The sequence below is a fragment of the Cyprinus carpio genome, chromosome B21 (genome assembly GCF_018340385.1).
Source record: "Cyprinus carpio isolate SPL01 chromosome B21, ASM1834038v1, whole genome shotgun sequence".
Classification (NCBI taxonomy): domain Eukaryota; kingdom Metazoa; phylum Chordata; class Actinopteri; order Cypriniformes; family Cyprinidae; genus Cyprinus; species Cyprinus carpio.
In genome coordinates, this window is record NC_056617.1 from 5,517,149 (window position 1) to 5,538,002 (window position 20,854).

The 20,854-nt window shown below is 37.9% G+C and overlaps 1 protein-coding gene across 1 annotated transcript; it reads right to left on the bottom strand.

The window, feature by feature from the left end:
* Window positions 1-3: 3 nt before the first annotated feature.
* LOC109064732 (protein crumbs homolog 2-like) lies at window positions 4-20,099 on the bottom strand. Its single transcript, XM_042748403.1, has 13 exons — window positions 19,778-20,099; window positions 8,038-8,697; window positions 7,516-7,711; window positions 7,149-7,288; window positions 6,895-7,065; window positions 6,557-6,670; window positions 5,508-6,482; window positions 4,650-5,230; window positions 4,390-4,555; window positions 3,339-4,209; window positions 2,923-3,039; window positions 2,687-2,813; window positions 4-2,544 (listed from the first exon to the last, which is right to left on the bottom strand). Exons 1-13 carry the CDS (start codon window positions 19,845-19,847, stop codon window positions 2,323-2,325), a joined length of 4,410 nt encoding a protein of 1,469 aa, XP_042604337.1. The 5' UTR covers window positions 19,848-20,099; the 3' UTR covers window positions 4-2,322.
* Between the last annotated feature and the right edge of the window lie 755 nt (window positions 20,100-20,854).

Genomic DNA, 20,854 nt, shown 5'->3' on the forward strand with positions numbered 1-20,854 from the left:
GAATCGTCAGATGAGTTGAAGCTGTGATATTTTTTCCCCATACAGTGACTCAACTGGCAAGACATCCAAACATGTTTAGTGTTAAAAGTTGTTCTGGGTGAAGTATTGTAGATGACATCACTGCACAGCAGTCATTGAGGCCGGTCACTAAATGTGATTGTATTTTGTATTCCAGCGGAAACGTTTCAAATTATAATCTACTATGTCTGGGTAAAAGAGGTTTTGAAAATATGGCTGGCATGGATTTAACAAACATTGTAGGACCTATTTTGACAGGATCCTTTGAGGTTTCTCCGCTTGAATGGTAGGACAGTGCGGCTCTCAACAAGGTTGAACTGTCAAGATGTGTTTCTGATGTGTAAAATACAATTTTCTCTTGGAATGTATCCTAATGTGAACTCATATCCTGTTATTATCATCTTGCACTTTTTTTTATTTTTTAATTATTATTATTTGGATGTTATTATTTGTGTTTGCCATAATTAAAAAAAGCACATAGTATATTCATGTGAAAATGGTGAGTTGGAGCTTTGTTTTGCTCACATTTATTCATTTATTTTTAACCGTTCTCTTTCCCAGTATTCTTGCGCATATCTTATTTTTTTAGGACTGTCAGTTTAACGTTAAAATGCATGTAACTTTTCCTAATTATTTAAGCTGTAACTCCTTTTAAACATTCAAACACAAACACTTTTATTAAACAATTTTTGCACATTTACACATTCAAAAATATATTCCTAAAATGTTGTAGCTTACACTTTACTGTTTAGTTTTAGTAAATCCTATGCATGCATTTGAAGAAAGTCTGACTGAAATGCGACCCAAAAAAAAAAAAGAAAGAAAAATTATAGCCACAATTTACAATATATACACTCACTCAGTTTTTACAGCATTTAGACATCAGCAAGGATTTGTTCTTCTGTTTATCTCTCATCTCTTATTTCATCTTCACACACAGGCAGAATATTATTTCACCGCTCATGAGATCATATTTGCATGTGTATGCAGAGGTAAGTGTGTTTAAATGACGGTGGTGTTTGTTTATCTTTAGTAGTATGAACACATTCCTAAAAATGTCAAGTGCAGTGATTGTCAAACAGTAACATATTCACAGTTTTTCCAATAATGGTCTCAAACAGGAAAAAAAAAAGTGTTCACATTCTGTTGGAATTACCATAATTCCTTTTTTGCTAATACCAATTTTGCTCAGATTCAGCTTAAAGCTGTTTGCCTTGTGACTCCACCCATAACAGTTAAATAGCTATGCAGCTTTGCTGTCTATGATAGCAAAAATGTAATCACTACATTAAAACACTTCTCGCTGTCTCATATATTAAATACTGGAAGTGCAGGTTATTGGCTAAAAAATAGCATTTCAGACGAAGATGTGCTGACATTGCTACATAACTATCATTACTTGCAGTCTTTTTGGTTGTTTATACTGTACATGATGTAACATCAGTCAAATAAAGCCAGAGATTTTTCTGTTCAAAATTCAAAGGTTTTGTTATTTCTTACAAACTTGTGATTGTGCGTTCAGCAAAGATATAAATAGTTTTTAGCATTTGGGAACACATAATTAGGGTAATTCTGACACAATGTGAACACAACAATGAAATGAATTATGCAAAGCAGCAACGCCCAGTTTTTCTTTTAAAAAATGCATTACTTTAAAATGGTAATTAGTTTCAGTTGTTTTCCACCCTTGAAAATTCTAATATATGGCTAATTGTTCATATTGGCATGAATATGAAGCCACATTCCTCAGTGTTGATTATCATATCCAGTGTAGCCTACAGCAGGAATAGTAGCTCGTTAACAGTCTTGCTACATATATACCATACAGACATTGTACATTCAAATGCTGTGAATTTTTTATCTTATTAATTTTTTTATTCAAAATGTTGTGCACTCCTTCATTAGCACTAAAGTTCTTATCTTTGAGAGGGATTGGTTAAAGATTTTAAATGCTGTGGGAAGAATGTAAACTCTTATTTCCATCTCTTTGCAGTATTTGTCAAAGCCGTTCCGGCATACAGTACCATGAGGTAAATAATCACCAAGTTCAAGTTCAACTACATTTGAGAGAGTTGCTGGTAAAATTCCAAAGTTTTAGGTCTCCACAAAAGATTAACCGTATTTAATGCCTTCATGTTTTTCCTCTTACACTCGTATTACCATACATCTTCATGTTGCTCGTTTGATGTAGCACTTGCTTCTCACTGTGGCTCTGTAATACCACAAGGTCTTGGAAAGTTCCAGTGTAGTTCCAGAGTCACACAGATAATATTAGAGCCCCTTTATCTACATCTGTTTGGGTGTTCAAATTAGTCGCTCTTCAGGTGGTACTTTCAGCATGCTATCCATCTCCAGGCGTGCACCAGCAATCTCCTGATGACTTGGGGAATAAGTTCCTTCAGATTGCCGCTTCCTGCGTGCTGTCATCAACATAAAAATGAGTCCAATGGCCACCAAGAGGATACAGCCACATGCCAAAGGAACCGCTATTGCAAACCATGGTATATGTTCTTGCTGAGCTTGTTTCTGCAGAGAGAGATTAAAATTGTTATTGTTGGTAGGTAAAAAATAAATAAATAAAAGTAACAATCAGCACTACTGTACAAGTTTGCATTCTCATTTCTGCTCCTAAATTACATGCTTATTATTTTACTCAGTGTTTACTTACATTTGTTTCACAGAATTGGCCACTAAAGCCTGCTGGGCACAAACATTGAAACCGTTTCAGCCGATCCAGACACGATCCACCATTTAGACATGGGCTAGATGCACACTCATCAATTTCTTTCTCACATCTGTGGAAATAAATATGTACACAAACACATATGCACTTAGTCATCTATATTAATATATTTGTATATTCAATTTATTTCTATTGGACAGCGATGTAAGTGTTAATTCCACCTGTCTCCTGTGAATCCTGGAGGGCAGGTGCAGTTTGCCCCCCATTGAGTATCATAACAAACGCCATCATTTTCACATTCAACATCCAGTTCACACTTTAAAGGAGGGAAGTTATACCTGATGCACAAGAACACAAACAAACAAATGGATAAACCCCCAAACTTCAGTATCACTTGTTCATTCAAACTCCGGTAACAAGAAATAACTGTTATGTGAAAGAAAGTGGGAGATTTGAAAACATTAATAATCAAGTATATGATATTTTTTTCAAAAGGCAATTACAATTGCAACCAAGTTTGCAGTTGTCTTTCTGATGGCCACGTTATTACCCCTGTTCTCTATTGAAAGGCATATGTATTGCAAGTTACCACTGAGTCAAATCTAGGCATCAGTGTGTGTGATATGTAGGAACTCACTGACAACGTGTTCCGCTGTACTTAGGTGGACAGATACAGGTGAAGTCATTAACTCCATCCACACAGGTTCCCCCATTCTTACACTTCGATCCTTTGCAGTCGTCTATGTTTTCTGAACATGTAGGTCCAGCATATCCTGGATGACACAAGCAGTCAAACCCATTAAACTTGTCTTTGCACTTGCCATGAAGACAGGGTCCTGAGATGCACTCGTCTGTTTCTTTCTCGCAGGTGATCCCTTCCCAGCCTGATGGGCACTGGCAGCCAAATGTATTGAAGAGATCCACACACGTACCACCACGTCTGCAGGGATGAGAGTGGCACACTGGAGCACCAAAGCAGCCTATGCGCACACGCTCATCTTGTCGTCGCCAAAACCGTGATGTTTGTGGTGATTTGGCATTGTCTACAAATGGAAGGTAAACCTCACCCACTCTGACAGCGCCTATACATCCTGTGTATGTCTCTGCCAGTGCAACTTCACTTGACAAATCTTTAAGAAAACTTAAGCTACCAGCAAGTTCCGGTGCACTGCTACCGTCGATGATGCCATCCACCAAAATGAACCACTGCGATGCATCATGTTCTGGACTGGCCATGGCAACCAGCAGGTGATGCCAGTTTCCATCTGCAATCTGTCTCTGTCCAGAGAATATCACTGGTTCCACGTTGTTTTCGGTTTGGAGCTCCACATGAATGGCTGAATCCACAAGACCAATCAGTAGAAGCTCCGTCCCTCTCCATGCACGAAGTAATACGGCATTTTCCTGCCTTGTACGGAGATCCATGGTCACGTTGGTCACCGAGTAAACTAGAGATCCCTTAGCACTGTAGTGTAAGGGTGTGTTGTCAAAAGTCGCATTAGCAATGCCTGTAAAAACAAAACAAAAAAATGTCTTATAATATCAATTTACTGTTTTTTTTTTTACACACATTTATTTTTACTACATGATGATCAACCTTTACACATTATATTTCTGAATTAATTATTTTGCTAATAGGACCTTTAGGAAACTGTTAAATATCAACTGGATGTTTAATATAAGCATACACTCAAAACCATCCAACAGATCCATGCAGCGTCCACCATTTACGCATGGGTCACTGACACACCAAACCCGAGTTTCACATCTCTTTCCTGTGAAATCCCATGGACAGAAACAAGTAAAGTCATTCCATGTGACTGTGCACTCTCCACCATTTAAGCAAGGCTCCATCTGCAAACCAGAAACACAGCATCAGCTCTTTCCAGCTGCAATGATCAATTTAAACGGATCTAATGGGATAAAAGCAACATTTGTGTCCACATACCTTGCATATGTCATCACTTATGCATCCAGGAAGCACATTTTTTGCATCACTGGAGATAAAAAGAGTCTCACTGAGGGTACTATTCCAGACTTCCACATCCAGATGCACATCATCTAGTCTCAGGTCCTGCAGGCAGCCCTTAAAATGACCCCCCCAATCAGCTGCACCCTCTTCATTTGGAAACCCACCAACATACACCAGGTCTCCTTCCAGAACCTCCAAGTCAGGCAGAAAGCCAAGCCCGTAGCGCAATCCACCATGGCTAAAGAACACCTGACCCTCCTGTATGTCTATCTGAAGCATTTGTTTCTCTCCATTACAGACAAACACCGGTGATGATAGGATGGGTGACCCCACCACAGAGGTCACCTGTACTCGTCCCATTTCCAGGTACATGGTAAAATAAGCATCATCCTCCTCTGTCCGTTGATGTCCTGCCTTACGTAGCTGAAATAATAATCCACTTGATTTAAGAGATCGTAGGAAGAATGACACACTAAAGTTCCTGCCAAAATCAGACAGCAGTACAAATGCAAGATAGCTAGTCGAGTTCTCATGACCGAATGTCCAAAAGGAGAAACCTGTGGAAGAAAGAGAAATAGAGAAAAAAGTCAAGCATGACAATGTTTTGTTTATTATTATATAGGTTCCCCTACAACACAACTTCAGTCCTGGAGGGCCACTGTTCTCCAGAGTTTTTGTCCAACTCTCATCTTGATTAGTTTGTTCAGGTATTTGAGAAGGGTTAGAGCTAAACTTAGCAGGAAAAATGTCCTCCAGCACCAGAGTTTAATGCCCCAGCTCTAAACATTACCACAAGAAAAGTGTTTGAGTGTATGAGCATATGTGTATACATACCTTGGCTGCAGTCATGGCCATAATGAGGTCTATAACAGTCACAGCGGTAGCCCGTCCAGAGGTCGATGCAGTGCCCTTGTTGAGAGCAGGGATTTGGGTCCACCTCGCACCATTCCGTCTTTACGCAGCCGAACTCTACGCTCACCTCTTCATCTCCAAGATCATGTGGCAGAACAATATGGCCATCCACCTGTAGGTCCTCCATACAACCCAAAAAGCCATGACCACTTAAGGTTAGCTCCATGTACTCCTCTGGTACTCCCCCTACATACAACTTTGTGAGGCTGTCACGGTGCAAGAAACTTTCTTGACCATCTGGTAGCTTGTGTTCAACTTTGCATGCTTGATTGTTACAGCCTGGACCTTTAACTTGCAGCACAAGTCTGATATCCTGATCCCATTCATCAATGTTCACCACTGCCTCATGCCAATCTCCATCACTTATAAGCCCTGGTAATTTTGCCTCCAGCGACCCTCCCTCTTTTGATAGCACCTTGGCACGCAGCTCACCCCCAACAATTTCCAGAGAGAGGAAGAACTCAGCATTGCCACGAAAGAACAGCAGCATATCAGGCAGTGTGGTGCGGAAGCGTAGGCGGACCCCGAGGGGGTGTTCCTGTTCTTCTATGTCTCTCTTTCTGCGCTCGAGTGGTGGAACTTCAATAAGAAAGAACTTTGGTAAGGAGAAGGAGAATGTGGTTGGTGTTGAACATACGTCATCATAGAATCCAGGTGGACAAAGACAAGTATGTCCGTGCTCAACATTCAACCATGGCAAGCAGGTGGCACCATTTTGGCATGGATGGTCAATGCAACCAAGTAGCTGCACAGTGCATTGGGGTCCCCCCCATGGCAAGAGACCTTCCTCGGCTTCTGCACAATGGCACTTATAGTCAGCCACTCCATCTTCACATACACCTCCATTCAGGCAGGGGGCGCTCTCACACTCATCTATGTTAACCTCACATTCTACACCTGAGAAAGACATAACAAAGTTAACAATACAAACAAAAACACATGCAAACTCTTTCCCATATGCAAACACCAACCTGCAAACCCCTCCGGGCATACGCATTTGTATCCGTTTACCAGATCCTCACAGCTGCCTCCATTGTGACATGGCTCAGATACACACTCATTTATGTTCACTGAGCAGTTCTCTCCTGGGGAGAACAAACAAACAAAACAAATAAACAGCATGACAATGCTCTTTTCAAGTAAAACATTGCATCAATATTTGAGTAACCTTGACCACCCATCACATATTGGGCTGCAAAATAGTTAGGCTCAACTCTGGAACAAGTTTTTAAAATGAAAGCTGTTGTATTGTTGGATGTATTGTTTTATGATCTGTTGTTTTAAAATACTGTTTTTATGTTGCCAGTACCTGTGTATCCTGGTTGGCACTGACAGATGTAACCTGCAGCTGTGGCGTAGGTGATCTCCCAGTCTGTTTCCCAGTGTTCTGGTTTTGACTTCTCAAAACATTCCCCATCATTCTCACACGGAGTATCAGCACATTCATCTATATCCACCTCACAGTTATCCCCTTCAAAACCTATACACACATCAACATCATTTATGATTTTTGCAAAGTTAATTTAAAGACATGAGTGCAGTTTTTGGATAAAGGAGAGCTACCTGGCCAACAGGTACAATTGTAGTGGTTAATGCCCTCTAGACAAGTTGCTTCATGTTGGCAAGGATGTGATGCACACTCCGGAATATCCTCCTCACAGTGGTCTCCCATAAACCCAGTGCCTTCACATTCACACCTATAACTGCATACAAACACACACCAAATCAGACAGTCAGTACCTATATGGTCTTATTTATTTAATGATCAACATAAAATCAGGTCTGCATAGCAGCTTTTTCTGTCCAATGACCAACTACTTATACAGGAAGAGATATTTTTAACAAAGTGAGTAAGTGATGAAACAGTGGGCAGTGCTGGATATGCCATCTGCATGACATGGTCATTCCCATAATTCCTTAGTTACCTTACCTATCGATGAGGTCGTAGCAGATTCCTCCATTCTGACATGGATCACTCTCACATTCATCGATATTGATTTCACAGTCCGAGCCTTCAAACCCCTGCACACAGTCACAGGTGTACAGCCCCACTAGGTCATGACAGATGGCTCCATTTTTGCAAGGATTTGACTCGCATTCATCGATCTCCATCTCACAGTTTACTCCTACAGAGATTTAGAACACAATAAATGACTAACACTAATTTGCAAATTATTGTCAGTGTGAATATCCCTGTAGACAAGGAGTGCCCAATCCTGCTTCTAGAGGGCCATAATCCTGCAGATTTTGGTTCCAACCCTAATTAAACACATTTGAACCAGCCAGTCAAGGTCTTTAGGATTACTAGAAACTTCGAGGTAAGTATGTTGGAGCTATACTTTGCAGAACCTTGGCCTGTCAGGAGTGGGATTGAGCACAAATGCTTTAGACTGTTAATAATACAGTTACAAGATGGTTGAGACATACAAGTTCACACACCCACACAGATTACCTGTATATCCCAGCAGACATTCACACAGGTACTGGTCTTTTCCATTAATACAAGTTCCATTGTTCCAACAAGGTTGTGATGCACACTCGTTTATGTCAATCTCACAGTTGTGTCCTTGGTATCCGGGTACACAGAAGCAGTGATACTTGTTGGTGTCATCCACACAGATTGCACCATTCTGACAAGGATGTGAATCACAATCATCCACATTCTCATCACAGGTCTCACCACGAAAACCTTGTGAACAGGTGCATTCAAATCCGTCCACTATCCGTCTACAAGTGCCATTGTTGAGGCAGGGTTCATCAATACAGTCTGTGATGTGATGACTGCAGTCCTCTCCTCCAAAACCAGGTGGGCACAGACATTTGTAGCCATTCAGCTCATCTACACACTCAGAGAGGGCACCTAAACATGGTCCACTTTCACACTCGTTGAAGTCCTCTGGACAGGTGTACTGCTCCGTGCCAAGTTCAGTCTCACACCCTTTGCATTCAGCAAACACACAAGCATTGTACAGCTCATCACACTCCTTCCCAGTGTACCGCACTCCTTCCCGTGAACATAAACACACATAGTCGTCCATTGTATCCACACATGTCGCCCCATTTTGACAGGGTGAAGATGCACACATGTCAGATGAACCAGAGCAGAATATACCTGGAGAAAGAGAGATGAAGTAAACCTTAGTGATGCATTACTCCAATGGGGAAACCCAAGGGTGCCCAATCCTGTTCTTGAAGATCTACTTACTTGCAGAGTTCAGTTCCAACCCTGCGCCTACATCTGTCTTGAGTTCTCAAGTGTTCCTGAAGATCTTAATAGATGCTTCAGGGTTGGGTTTAAACTTTGCAGGAAAGATGATCTCAAGGACCAGGATTGGGTATATCCGGGGTAACACAATATGTGTATTCCAGTTGACATTTTTTTTTCCATCTTATTATTTGTGGTGCTCACTCAAGTGTTTAATCTTTGATCATACTTGTGCTTAGGGATCTGAACAAGCCCCTAAACCCGTGTCTTAAACATCCTACACATTTGTCCTACAGACAATAAAGATACTGTACCTAAAATTGTGTGCTTGTTGAGAAGTGTCTCACTAATTTTTTTAGGCAAACAGACACATGATAGTTGCCTATTTGCCTTCACAATAAAACAGAAAATCTAAAACATATCTAGGGACCACAATATCATAGAAACTTGGAGGCGGGTTCCTTTGTTTGGGCCAGTAACCAGCTGTCTAGCAGCCACTTTGCAAAGTATAACAACCCAGTAACCACATTGTATCACTCTAACATAGTGATTATGAGTTATGTGCACTACTCGTTTTCTTTATAATAATTTAAAGATTTTGTTGTATATTACTATGATAGCAAAATAGAAAACAGACATGTACCATCTGAGACATAGGTAAGACTGACATCAGTTAATAACAGGCTGTTGATCCCAAACCTTAATCCTGGGTAAGACTGACTGAGCCTGAGGAATAAATAGAGAGAATCTCTTCAAAGTCAGCATTACAAATACCAAGCCCATCTGTGAGGTTGATTATTTGTGAGGTTCAGCATTTTTTACATTTCTCAAACCCAACAAGTCTTTAAAAATCTACTTCAGACCTTGAACTAAAAGATCAAATTTGAGAAATCCCCGTAAACTGTGACCTTATCTGTTTCTGAGTATTGCAAGTCAGATATTTTGTTTGTGCTTCTGAGTGCGGTATGGAGTATTCATGAGGATTTTCTCATACAAATTGGCCAATCGCATGAGAGCTCTTTGAGTCATTCCAAATTCCTGTTATCTGCATGACCTCGACCCTCAACCCCCACCGCGCGTCCAACTTGGATCCATTAATGTGGCCCACCCATCCTTAACCCTCGTGGGGCCCCTCGGCCCCCTAAACTCCACTCCCCCACCTTCTCTAAACCACTTTGCTGCCCTGGCCCCCTCAATGTCGCTTTGATCAGACCTTCATCCCAAATATTCATTCAGGAGGAAGATATTAATGAATGGGCAGAAGGAATGAGGTGCTGTGTGTGTGTGTGTGTATCTGTCCGTGTGCGCATGTTGAGCATTGAGTGTTTAGCAGGGCACTATAGCAGGTCACATTAGAGCCTTTGTCCCAGACTTTACCAAAAGCCAAAATATCAAAAGAAAATATCTTGAAAAATATTATATTATATTATTTCATTTTTTAAACTGGCTGCATGGGTGTAATCAGTAGCTGCTAATGTGTTTTGAAAGTTGCTTAAAAACAACTATTTGTTGCAGTTTCCTGGTATAGTCTTATTTCCTGAATTTTACAATTTAATATTTGTTTGTGTTTTCATTTTTTGTTTTTTATTTGTAGATGCCCCCCCCCCCCACACACTTTTTTTGTGCTAGAGAAAACAAGTCTAAAAGTCTAATACCACTAGGGAAAATGAATCCATTTTGTATTTTTCTGAATATATATCATATTTAACATTATATAGCAAACTGTAAATTGTTTATCTGCATGCACTTATATTCTAAGTTGTGCTTATTTATCTATTTATTTATTTTTATGTTACATTACATATATATATTTCTTTCTTTCATGTATTTATTTATTTACTTGATTACTTACATCATAGTGTTTCTTATTTCTTTTACATCATAATGTTCCTAAATGATTAATTCTTTCCAGGTTTAAATTAGATTTTAGTTTCAGACTTTTGGACCCAATGTGTTTGCCCAGACACTTTAATCAGCATGGACGTGTTACTTTTAGAACAGAAACATCTTATCGGTCTCAGAACACACAGACTGTTCTTACACAAGTGAGAGCTTACACACTGATCTTAGTGTGAAAGCACTTGCATTGATCTTAGAATGGAAATGTGGCTTACACAATGATCTTAAAGCAAACAAAACAAACATGCACCACAAGTGGAACTTAAAAGAGTAATTGCTTCTTTCCTCCCATATGGACATTATGTTCTCCTGTTCATGCAAGAAAGTGGACCAAAACATCAAAATCAGTTTTAAAAATACTTTGATTTTAGTATATTTCTATAAACTGTGTAGGATGCAGATACGTCTGACACCCACACAAGCATTCATTCCCCACCCCCGGCCTGGGAAAACAAGCTCCACGCAGACTGACCCAGCAAGTGTCCACTGCAGTGGGTCTCAGTTTCCATAGTTACTTCTAAGCTAATTTGGCCCTGAGACGAAGAGATGCTGACCTCTGTGACCCCAGATCCACCTCCTCTCTTTCCTCCTTTCCATTTATTTTCTGTCGTTCTCACTGTGTTGGATCTCTTTAACACTCCTGTCATTTCCTTTCAGTTTAGCCTGATAAGTAAAGAAGATTTACCAGCTCACGCTGTCATAGATATGAACGGTCACTGATCCAGATGACACATAATGATGTCAATCACAATCATCCAGTCGGCACACATAAAGTGACTTCTCTAATTTCCTTTTTTACTTTATCTCCCTCAAATTCTCTCCTTCCTGTGACTGAAGGACACCGATTATCTGCTTTCTGCTCTGCCTTCTGTTAACCTGTATATTGTGTGGCTCGTTAACAGAAAATTAAAGTGGATTACACTGTCTGTACCTCATTAAGTTTATGTTCTCTCACACAAACATATGCTTGAACACTCACTGACTTTCAGGGTATTTCTGGACACCTTGAATATCATCACCATTCATTTTAGAATGAATGTTTTACTCTTTGTCTTTTACAGAATAGACTATTTAAAGTCCATTAGATGTGCGTACTGTCAGAGAGAGCAAGTAGGCCAGTGTCTTCACGTACTGAGCTGACTGTAATCCTCTCAAGAGTGGTGTGTGTAAAACAGGACAGCTTTAGGTTAGTCTACACTGCTTAGCCAGCATTTGTTACCTCAGGATACAGTCCTCTGCCACTTTGTTTTTAAAGAGATTACAAAGAGTGGCTATTTTCCATTAACATAACCATGTGTTAGATATGAAAACTGTGTGAAACACAATGAAAACTAGTTATTTCTATCTTTTGCTGAAGTGTGTCAATGGAAAATTAGCTTACATTTCCAAACATTAATTTTGCCATTAATTGTAATAATCCAGCAAAATTTTTGTTTGCACAAGGAGTCTGACAGCAGCCAGTGCTCCACACAGAGATCTGATCTCATCATCATCCAGTCTGTCTGAAATCACATGAAGAAACAGAACAAACTAAAATAGACTAAATCCAGATGAATTGTGGCAACATCTCTTGATGCTTCAAGACACCTACCTGCAAACCTACAGTACACTTTAAAAAAAAATCGTAAAATTTACGGAAAAAAAAACGGCAGCTGTGGTTGCCGGAATTTTACTGTAAAAAATATGGTAGCAACATTTAAGGTTTTACTGTTTTAACTTAAATTTACAGTTAAGTACTGTAATTTCATTAACTGATATAATGTTAATATACCAACCTATAGAAGTACTGAAATCTGTTTTGTACCTTTGTAAGACACTGATAACCACCAAATACAGGTGGTGATGAGAAAGTCACATGATGAACCAAAGCCAATCACAAGTTGCTTTTAAATACTAACATATATAGAAGGTGCACAGTGTCATTCACACAGACACTAAACACCATCATGGTGTAAGACACATGAAACTGAAATAATGCAATAAACCTTCATTTATCAACATTAGGTGTAATACACAACCCTGATAAACAAAACTAATAAGAAAAAAACTAAGAAACATAGTTATTTCAATAAAAAACATCAAATTTGAAATGTAACGCAGATAATTCTGGGAATGTCAACTTACGTTTTTTCACTGTATATAGTAGGGGAACCATTTACCATTTAACAGGTTTTTACTGTAGCATTTTTACAGTCTTTTACCGTTTATTCACAGCCATTTTTTACAGTGTACTGTTAAAAGTTTTAGGCACTTGTGTAAAAATGTTGTAAAATGAGGATGCTGTCAAAATAATGACATAAATAGATTTTCTTTATCAATTAAATTAACTAAATTAAATCACCATTTGGTGTGAGCATCCTTTGCATTTAACGCAGATTTTGCCCTAGGTGCACTTGTGCATAGTTTTTCAGTTCGCTTTGCAGGTAGGATTCTTGAAGCATCTTGGAGATCTTGCCACAGTTTTTCTGGCTTTAGTCTGTCTTAGTTTGTTCTGTTAGTGATCAAAAGTGTCATTAAAGACATTTATGATGTTACAAAATCCGTATATTTATTATTAAATGTGGTTCTTCTTAAATCTCTATTCACCAAAGAATCCTGAAAAAAAAAAAGTTTCCATGAAAATATTGAGCTGCACAACTGTTTTCAACGTTGATAATAAAAAGAAATGTTTCTTGAGCAGCAAATCATTATATTAGAATGATTCCTGAAGGATCATGTGACACTGAAGACTGGAGTAATGACATCAATTTCAAAATATATTAAAATACAAATCAGTTATTTTAATTTGTAATAATATTTCACAATATTACTGTTTTTACTATATTTTATTAATTAAATGCAGCCTTGGTGAGTATAAGAGATCAACCCCAAATGTTTTGAATAATTTAATATCGACTACCTTACTGCTGCTATATCAAACTGCCAACAATAGCAGCTTGTCACCTTTTCATCTGGTCATGTCCCATTCTTACACATATTCTTAACTGTGATCTTGCTGGAATGTGGACAGCAGCCAAATGTAACACATTTAGGCTCCAGGTGGAGACAGGCTGTAGTGGATCTGATTATCCAGACTAACACTGAGGTCTGCGAGTCTCTGGCATCCCACGGTTGACAGAGACATTATCCTGACATCTGTCTTGAGCACTACATCTTTCTCCATGTGTGTGTCAGTGTTTAATGTTATCTGCGCGAGACCACTGGAAGAATGTTAGCCATGCAGGTTCTGTTTTAAGAGCTAGAGCGCTGATACTGGCTGTCAATCAAGCGAAACTCCTCCCCTTTAGTTTACATCACTGTCAATCATCCCTGCTTGTGTCTTACTTCCTGCTGTGAGAGGGTGTGACATGTTAGTTTTACAATTTAAAGGGGTTACAGATTGTTTTAGAGGGGTCAGGTGGGGAACTTTTTGTAACTTTTTCTGTGTTCAAAATTTGCAAAATGAATATAATGAGCCAGTACATCATAAATTTGTCACTGCTGCGGAGTAACACATACCTGTGTGAATCACCATAGACGTAAACTTTAGGTTAGAATGTTCTTCCGCGGGATGCGTGCAATTCTGTTTATTAACAGCTAGGGGGCAAAATTAGGTAATTGCTGGATCTCACACAATACACACTTTTTTTATATTTATATTTTTATATATGAGTTTATATTTCATATATAATTATATATTCTATGATGGCATTTTCAGAAACAAAACAAAACAAAGTTAAAAAAAAAAACAACAACAAAAAACCCCCCTCCAAATTCAGTGAAAAAAGGTGAGAATTACAAGAGTTAGAATTCAAATCTTTTTTTCTTTCTCTTGAGTCTTTGAGTTTGTGAATTTTTTCCACCTAAACTGTGAGAACTAAACTCTGAATTGCAAGGAAAAAAGTCTTAATTGTGATATAAAATGATTATTATTATTTTTGTGGTTGTATTTGTAGTTTTAATTTCATTCGTTCAACAATAATAACCGTGTAAAACACTGTATGGATCTTGTAGTTAAGAGCCCTACTGTCTCTACAATGGCTGTGAAGTTTGTCACAGGATTAATGTCCCAGTCAGATCTGTATGAGATAACACTCACTTAATATGCATCTGTCCAGAGATATGGGAGGGAACGGACAGGTTACAGAGAGAATGAGAGTGAGTGGGACGTGTGTGTGATGTGTGACAGGACTCTGTGATAACCTGTGATCTGTTTATTTTCACAGACACAGGAGAGCTGTTTCAAGTGTTTGTCTGTCTGTATGCATGCTTAATTCTTCCACGTGAACCTAAAAATAAGAGTTCTGAGATTAATAATTGAACTTTTCAGACTAAATATAAGTGATGTTTTGACTCCTAGTGAATATAAGAGTATTAATAGCTGTTGTTAGTACCAACATGAACTCAGACTTAGCAAATCTTTGTCATCAGCTCTAGACTCAGACGCTAATTAGCTTTATTCCCCACTGCTCCTAAAACTAAGACACAAAGTTTTAACCTTTAAGACTTTATAGGTGATGCTTTTGAGTGTTACGCCACATGAGCATCAACACGAGGATTTTAGCATTAGTTCCGGCCGAAGGACATGAGCTTTATTTTTTCACATGCATCCAACAACAGAACATAATATTAGTGCTTTAAAGAGTTTTATCAACCAAATTTGTGGCATGATATCTTTCTTACACAGGCAGATATAGTTCTGCTTGTGTTAAATGATGTGAGTCCTGTGAGTGGGATTTTCTCCATGTAAACTAATTGGCAAGGTTGGTAAATGAACACTAGCTTGGTAAGTGATTCTTCTCATTTTTTTCCTTTTAGTCGGAATTATTTTCTGTATTCACAAATGTTGTTCACAGAATTTACTTGTATATTATTTTTATTATCTTACTCATTGTAATACTCTATTACCCAAACATTAGCATTTTTTGTCAATAAGCCTACTTATAGTAGTATTATAATTATTACTTATTATTATTTATTCTTTATATATATAAGTTTATAAGTGGTGTGAAAAAGTTTTTGCCACCTTCCTGTTTCTTTTTTCTTCTTATTTTTTTTTAATGTTTTTTTATATTTGTCACTGATTCAGATCATCAAACAAATTTTAATATTACACAAAGATAACTTGAGTAAATACGAAATGCAGTTTTGAAATAATGATTCCATTTATTAAGGGAAAAAAGCTGTCCAAACCTACCTGGCCCTATGTGGAAAAAGTAATTGCCCTCTAAATCTAATAACTTGTTGTGCCACCCTTTGCAGGAACAATTGCAGTCAAGCGTTTGCGCAATGAGTAACTGGCAATGAGTATTTCACATTGCTGTGGAGGAATTTTGGCCCACTCTTTGCAGAATTGTTTTCATTCAGCCACATTGGAGGGTTTTCGAGCATGAATGGACTGTTTAAGGTCATGCCACAGCATCTCAATTTGATTTAAGTCCGGACATTGACGTAGCCTCTCCGAAACCTTAATTTTCTTTTTCTTGAGCCATTCAGAGGTGGACTCTCTGGTGTGTTTGAGATCATTGTCCTGCTTCATAACCCAAGTGCACTTGAGCTTGAGGTCACAGACTGACGGCCGGACATTCTCCTTCAGGATTTTCTGATAGAGTGCAGAATTCATGGTTCCATCATTTATGGCAAATCATTCAGATCCTGAAGCTGCAAAACAGCCCCAGACCATCACACTACCACCACCATGTTTAACTGTTGGTATAATGTTCTTTTTATGAAATTCTGTGTTGCTTTTATGCCACATATAATGGGACACACCTTCCTAAAAGTTCAACTTTTGTTACATCAGTCCACAGAATATATGCCCAAAAGTCATGGGGATAATCAAGATATTTTTTGGCAAATGTGAGACGAGCCTTTATGTTCTTTTTGGTCAGCAGTGGCTTTTGTCTTGGAACTCTCTCATGGATGCTGTTTTTGCCCAGTCTCTTTCTTATTGTTGAATCATGAAAACTGACCTTAATTGAGGAAAGTGAAGCCTGCAGTTCTTTCAATGTTGTTCTGGGATTTTTTATGACCTCCTGGGTGAGTCGTCAGTGCGCTCTTGGAGTAATTTTGGTTGGCCGTCCACTCCTGGGAAGGTTCACCACTTATCCAAGTTTTCTCCATTTGTGGATAATGGCAATTAATTTTTCATGTAAGACTAGGCAGGTTTGGACAGCCTTTTTACCTTAATAAATGAAATCATCATTTAAAACTACATTTTGTATTTACTTGCATTATCTCTGTGTAATATTAAAATTGGTTTGATGATCTGAATCTTTTAAGTGTGACAAATATGCAAAAAAAAAAAAAAAAAAAAAAAAAAAAAAAATATATATATATATATATATATATACACACACATTTAGTCATTTCGCTGATGCTTTTATCTAAAGCATAAAACAAGGATAATAATATGCAAGTGCTATAACAAGTCTCAGTTAGCTTAACGTAGTACACATAACAAGTTTTTTATTATATAATAAATAAAAAGAAAACAGATTGAACAGAAATAGAGCAAGCTATTGTTAGAGGCCTTTTTTGCTTTTGTTAATTGTATAATAAATAAAAAGAAAACAAATATAGAGAAGCTAGTGTTATTTTTTTATTTTTTTTTAAAGAAAACAAGCAGTTAGTAAATGAATAGTGTTCAAGTCTAAAAGGGACAAGTTTAATTTTTTTTTTAGAATAGAATTAGAATAGAGAGTGCTAGAGTTAGAGGGTGAAATAAAGATGGATATATGTACACACACACACACACACACACACACACACACACACACACACACACACACACACACACACACACACACACACACACACATATTTTTTTTACCCAACTACCCAAAACATTAATTTAAATATAGGTTCAGTTTTATTAGCAGAATCTTGACTGTGAGACTGCGGTGGACTGTGTCGTGTGAATTTATTCTTCCCTCACCGTGTTCTTGTTGGGATTAGGGTTGGGGGCAGGGTCCATTGTAGACGTTTTCATTGAAAAAGTCATGTGAATTCCAGGATCCCCCTCGTTTCCCTAAGCGCCTGATGTCACATTTGCATGCGTGATTTGACATGAACTATCAGCTCAGTCAGAACATCAGACCAGTTTCACCCACTGTTCCTCTCGTTGAGTTTCCCCATTGACTCCCATTAGTCAATGCAAATACACTACAGATGCATTGTTTGTAATTGCCATTCCACACTTGAGACCGGGATGGCAAGATATGTAATGATATTAGCATGCTGTTTGTTTAAATTTCATTTAACTGAATCTTTGTCCCAGTAAAACTTATTAATATTGCTCTCAAAATTTATTTAAAGTGGAAATATGTGTTGTGTAAAAAAATTGAAAAGTTTGCACTTACATTATCAGAATGCTAACAGACAATTACACACACTATTTACTTCTCTCTCTCTCTCTCTCTCTCTCTCTCTCTCTCTCTCTCTATATATATATATATATATCTTCAGAGAAGCTTCTATTAATACTTTAGACTCAAAACTCTTCCCTGGATATGATCATCATAGAGTTAAATGCTCAGAGACAGCCTGTCTGTGCAGTCAGATGAAAGAACGTTAAGCCTACGGGACGCAAAAGCAAACAGAGCTCGTTAAAAGTGCTTAACACAGATTCCACCCGCACACAACGTCCAAATGACTCAGCCCTGGTGTCATAGCAACGGGACACAATGGAACCCACCCCCTAAAGTTTTTCAGTTTTTTTTTTCAGACAGCGTCCTGAGAGCGAGGCAGAATCGGACTGGATGGATGGAAGGAGGGAAAATAGATGAGAAACCTCCCCCATATACTCCCATCTGTACCATGCACCAGTTATATCCACTTTAGACAGGAGGAGGGAAGCAAGTAACACTCCAGTGCACATCTTTGGGAGGGCCAGATAACCGAAAATGACCACAACACTACACTAATGCGAAAAAAGAGTGCCAGGAATTTGTGTCACCATAAAACAGATAAAGCATAAAACAAAAGTAAACCCGAAGGCGATATGATACACTCTTAAAAAGGTTCCAACGGGTGCTTTTTGCAGTGATGCCATACACTTAAAAATTAAGGTTCTTTATTGGCATCTTTGGTTGCATGAAGAAACTTTAATATCCATGGTACATTTCTATTCTACAAAACGTTCTTTAATATGGAAAAGGGTTTTTAGATTATTTAAATGTCCTTTACTTTAAGAAAATGTGGTTCTTTTAAGAACTGTTCACTGAAAGGATCTTTGAGGAACCAGAAACTGGTCCAAACAACCTTTCAGTAAAGATTTCCAAACAAACAAACAAACAAACAAACAAACAAACAAACAAACAAACAAACAAACAAACAAACAAACAAACAGCATTTTTTTTATTCTAAGTGTGAAGAACATTTAATTAATCTAAAGAACCTTTTTGTGGAATGGAAAGGTTCAGTGAATCTTCATGGAACAATAGATACCAATAACCGTTATTTTTAAGAAATAAAAATATTATATCTTGTAAACTTAAACTAAACTAAACTAAACTAAACTAAACTAAACTAACTACATTTTTTTATATATAATTTTTTATACTAGAACACTAGAGTATTGGGTGGTTGCTAGGGAGTTCTGAGTGGTTGCTAGGGGGCTGCTTACTGGTACAAGTCAAAAGAGCCCATCACTCTAGATATAGCATTATTATAGAACAATTATTAATAATATTTTTGTTTTTTTTATAGTGTGGATAAAAGCACATGCATTTGCCTTGATTTACCTTATTGCAAAAATAAAACAAAAAAGAGGCAATAGAGCCACACACAACATCCAACCTGTTGCTCTTGACTCTAGCATATACATATGTATACGATAAAACTCGACCTGACTCAGAATAAAACACATCTAAAGGACCAAATATCAGCAAGACGTTACATTCTATTGCTATTCTCAACAGCTTTTAATGAGTAGTGTCCCATACAGGGAGACAAATTTTTTAGCATGTAAGAAGTTCCGTCTTTCATTTAACCATGTGTTGTTCAGGATTGCCATGTAAAATATGTATTTATGAAAATGTATGTTTATAAAATATTATATCTTTTTTTTGTGATTTCTGTAGTTATTGAGAAAGAGAAAAAAACTCACCCCATTTGAACATCATCATGGTCAGTAAAACTGTCCCGGGGCATTTCAAATGCACTTTCCTGATCTCCATGGTGATGTAAAACAACCAAACTGGAAATCCTTTAAGCTTAATGCCTCTTTGAGCCCTTCATATTGGAGCAACCTTCAAATTAAATGTTCTTGGGGAACATGAAACATCTGAGTTCCTGCATGATCTCGAAGTCTGCTCTGTCTCTTAATTCCTATAAGCGTCAGGTCATGCAGTTCATATAAAGTTCCTCTGTCCAGCATCGGAGTGGTCAGGCTGAGAGTAGTGGCTCATTGTACATGCAGTAATGAGACTAACTCTCTCATCCAATCCCGCTGCGGTTTACCACACTAATCATCCTGAGAGGGGAGGGTCGGGAAACCAGAAGTGGACTTCAGCACCAGGATTCCTGTGTGAGTGTGTGTGTGTGTGTGTGTGTGTGTGTGGTGGTGGTGGTTGGTGGGGGGTGGGGGGTGGGATATACTTAGCTACACTTAGGAACAAAACTGGCTACCTAACCTTAACCCTAACCCTAAGAACAGAACTAAATCCAACAAAACATCCCATTGGGGACTTCCAGGGATTTCCTCAAGGATAGAAAACATGGTTCTTTTTAAAAATGCTATAATAACAAAGAAAACAGCTTAATTAAATCACAAAAAGATGTATAAAAAAGTTTTCTGTGAGGGTTAGCATATAGACAATATAATTTACTAATATAAAAAGGATAAAAGTAAATGATATAAAAGCAAATGTATTTTTATTTGTGGGCTAACTCAAAACCAACAAAATATACTCATTTACATTTACATTTATGCATTTAGCAGACGCTTTTATCCAAAGCGACTTACAGTACATTCAGGCTATACATTTTTTTTTTTTTTTTTTTTTTTTTTACCAGTATGTAATCACATTCATATCTTTTTTTGTGTGGTTGCAAAGCGTATCTTTTGTCTTTTTTATGCATTATATTCAAATGTATTGTTCACTGTACAAAATTTCTTCCGAGGTTGTAAATAAAACAAAGAATAAAACAGAAAACAAAGTTTTTCTACTTAAAAATGTTACAT

Coding starts and splice junctions, on each gene's coding strand:
- LOC109064732 (XM_042748403.1), bottom strand. CDS start 19,847: ATGGAGATCAGGAAAGTGCATTTGAAATGCCCCGGGACAGTTTTACTG. Junction 8,698..19,777: donor CATGATGATGTTCAAATGGG/GTGAGTTTTTTT, acceptor CTCTTTCTCCAG/GTATATTCTGCTCTGGTTCA. Junction 3,040..3,338: donor TACAGCGGAACACGTTGTCA/GTGAGTTCCTAC, acceptor CTTGTGCATCAG/GTATAACTTCCCTCCTTTAA.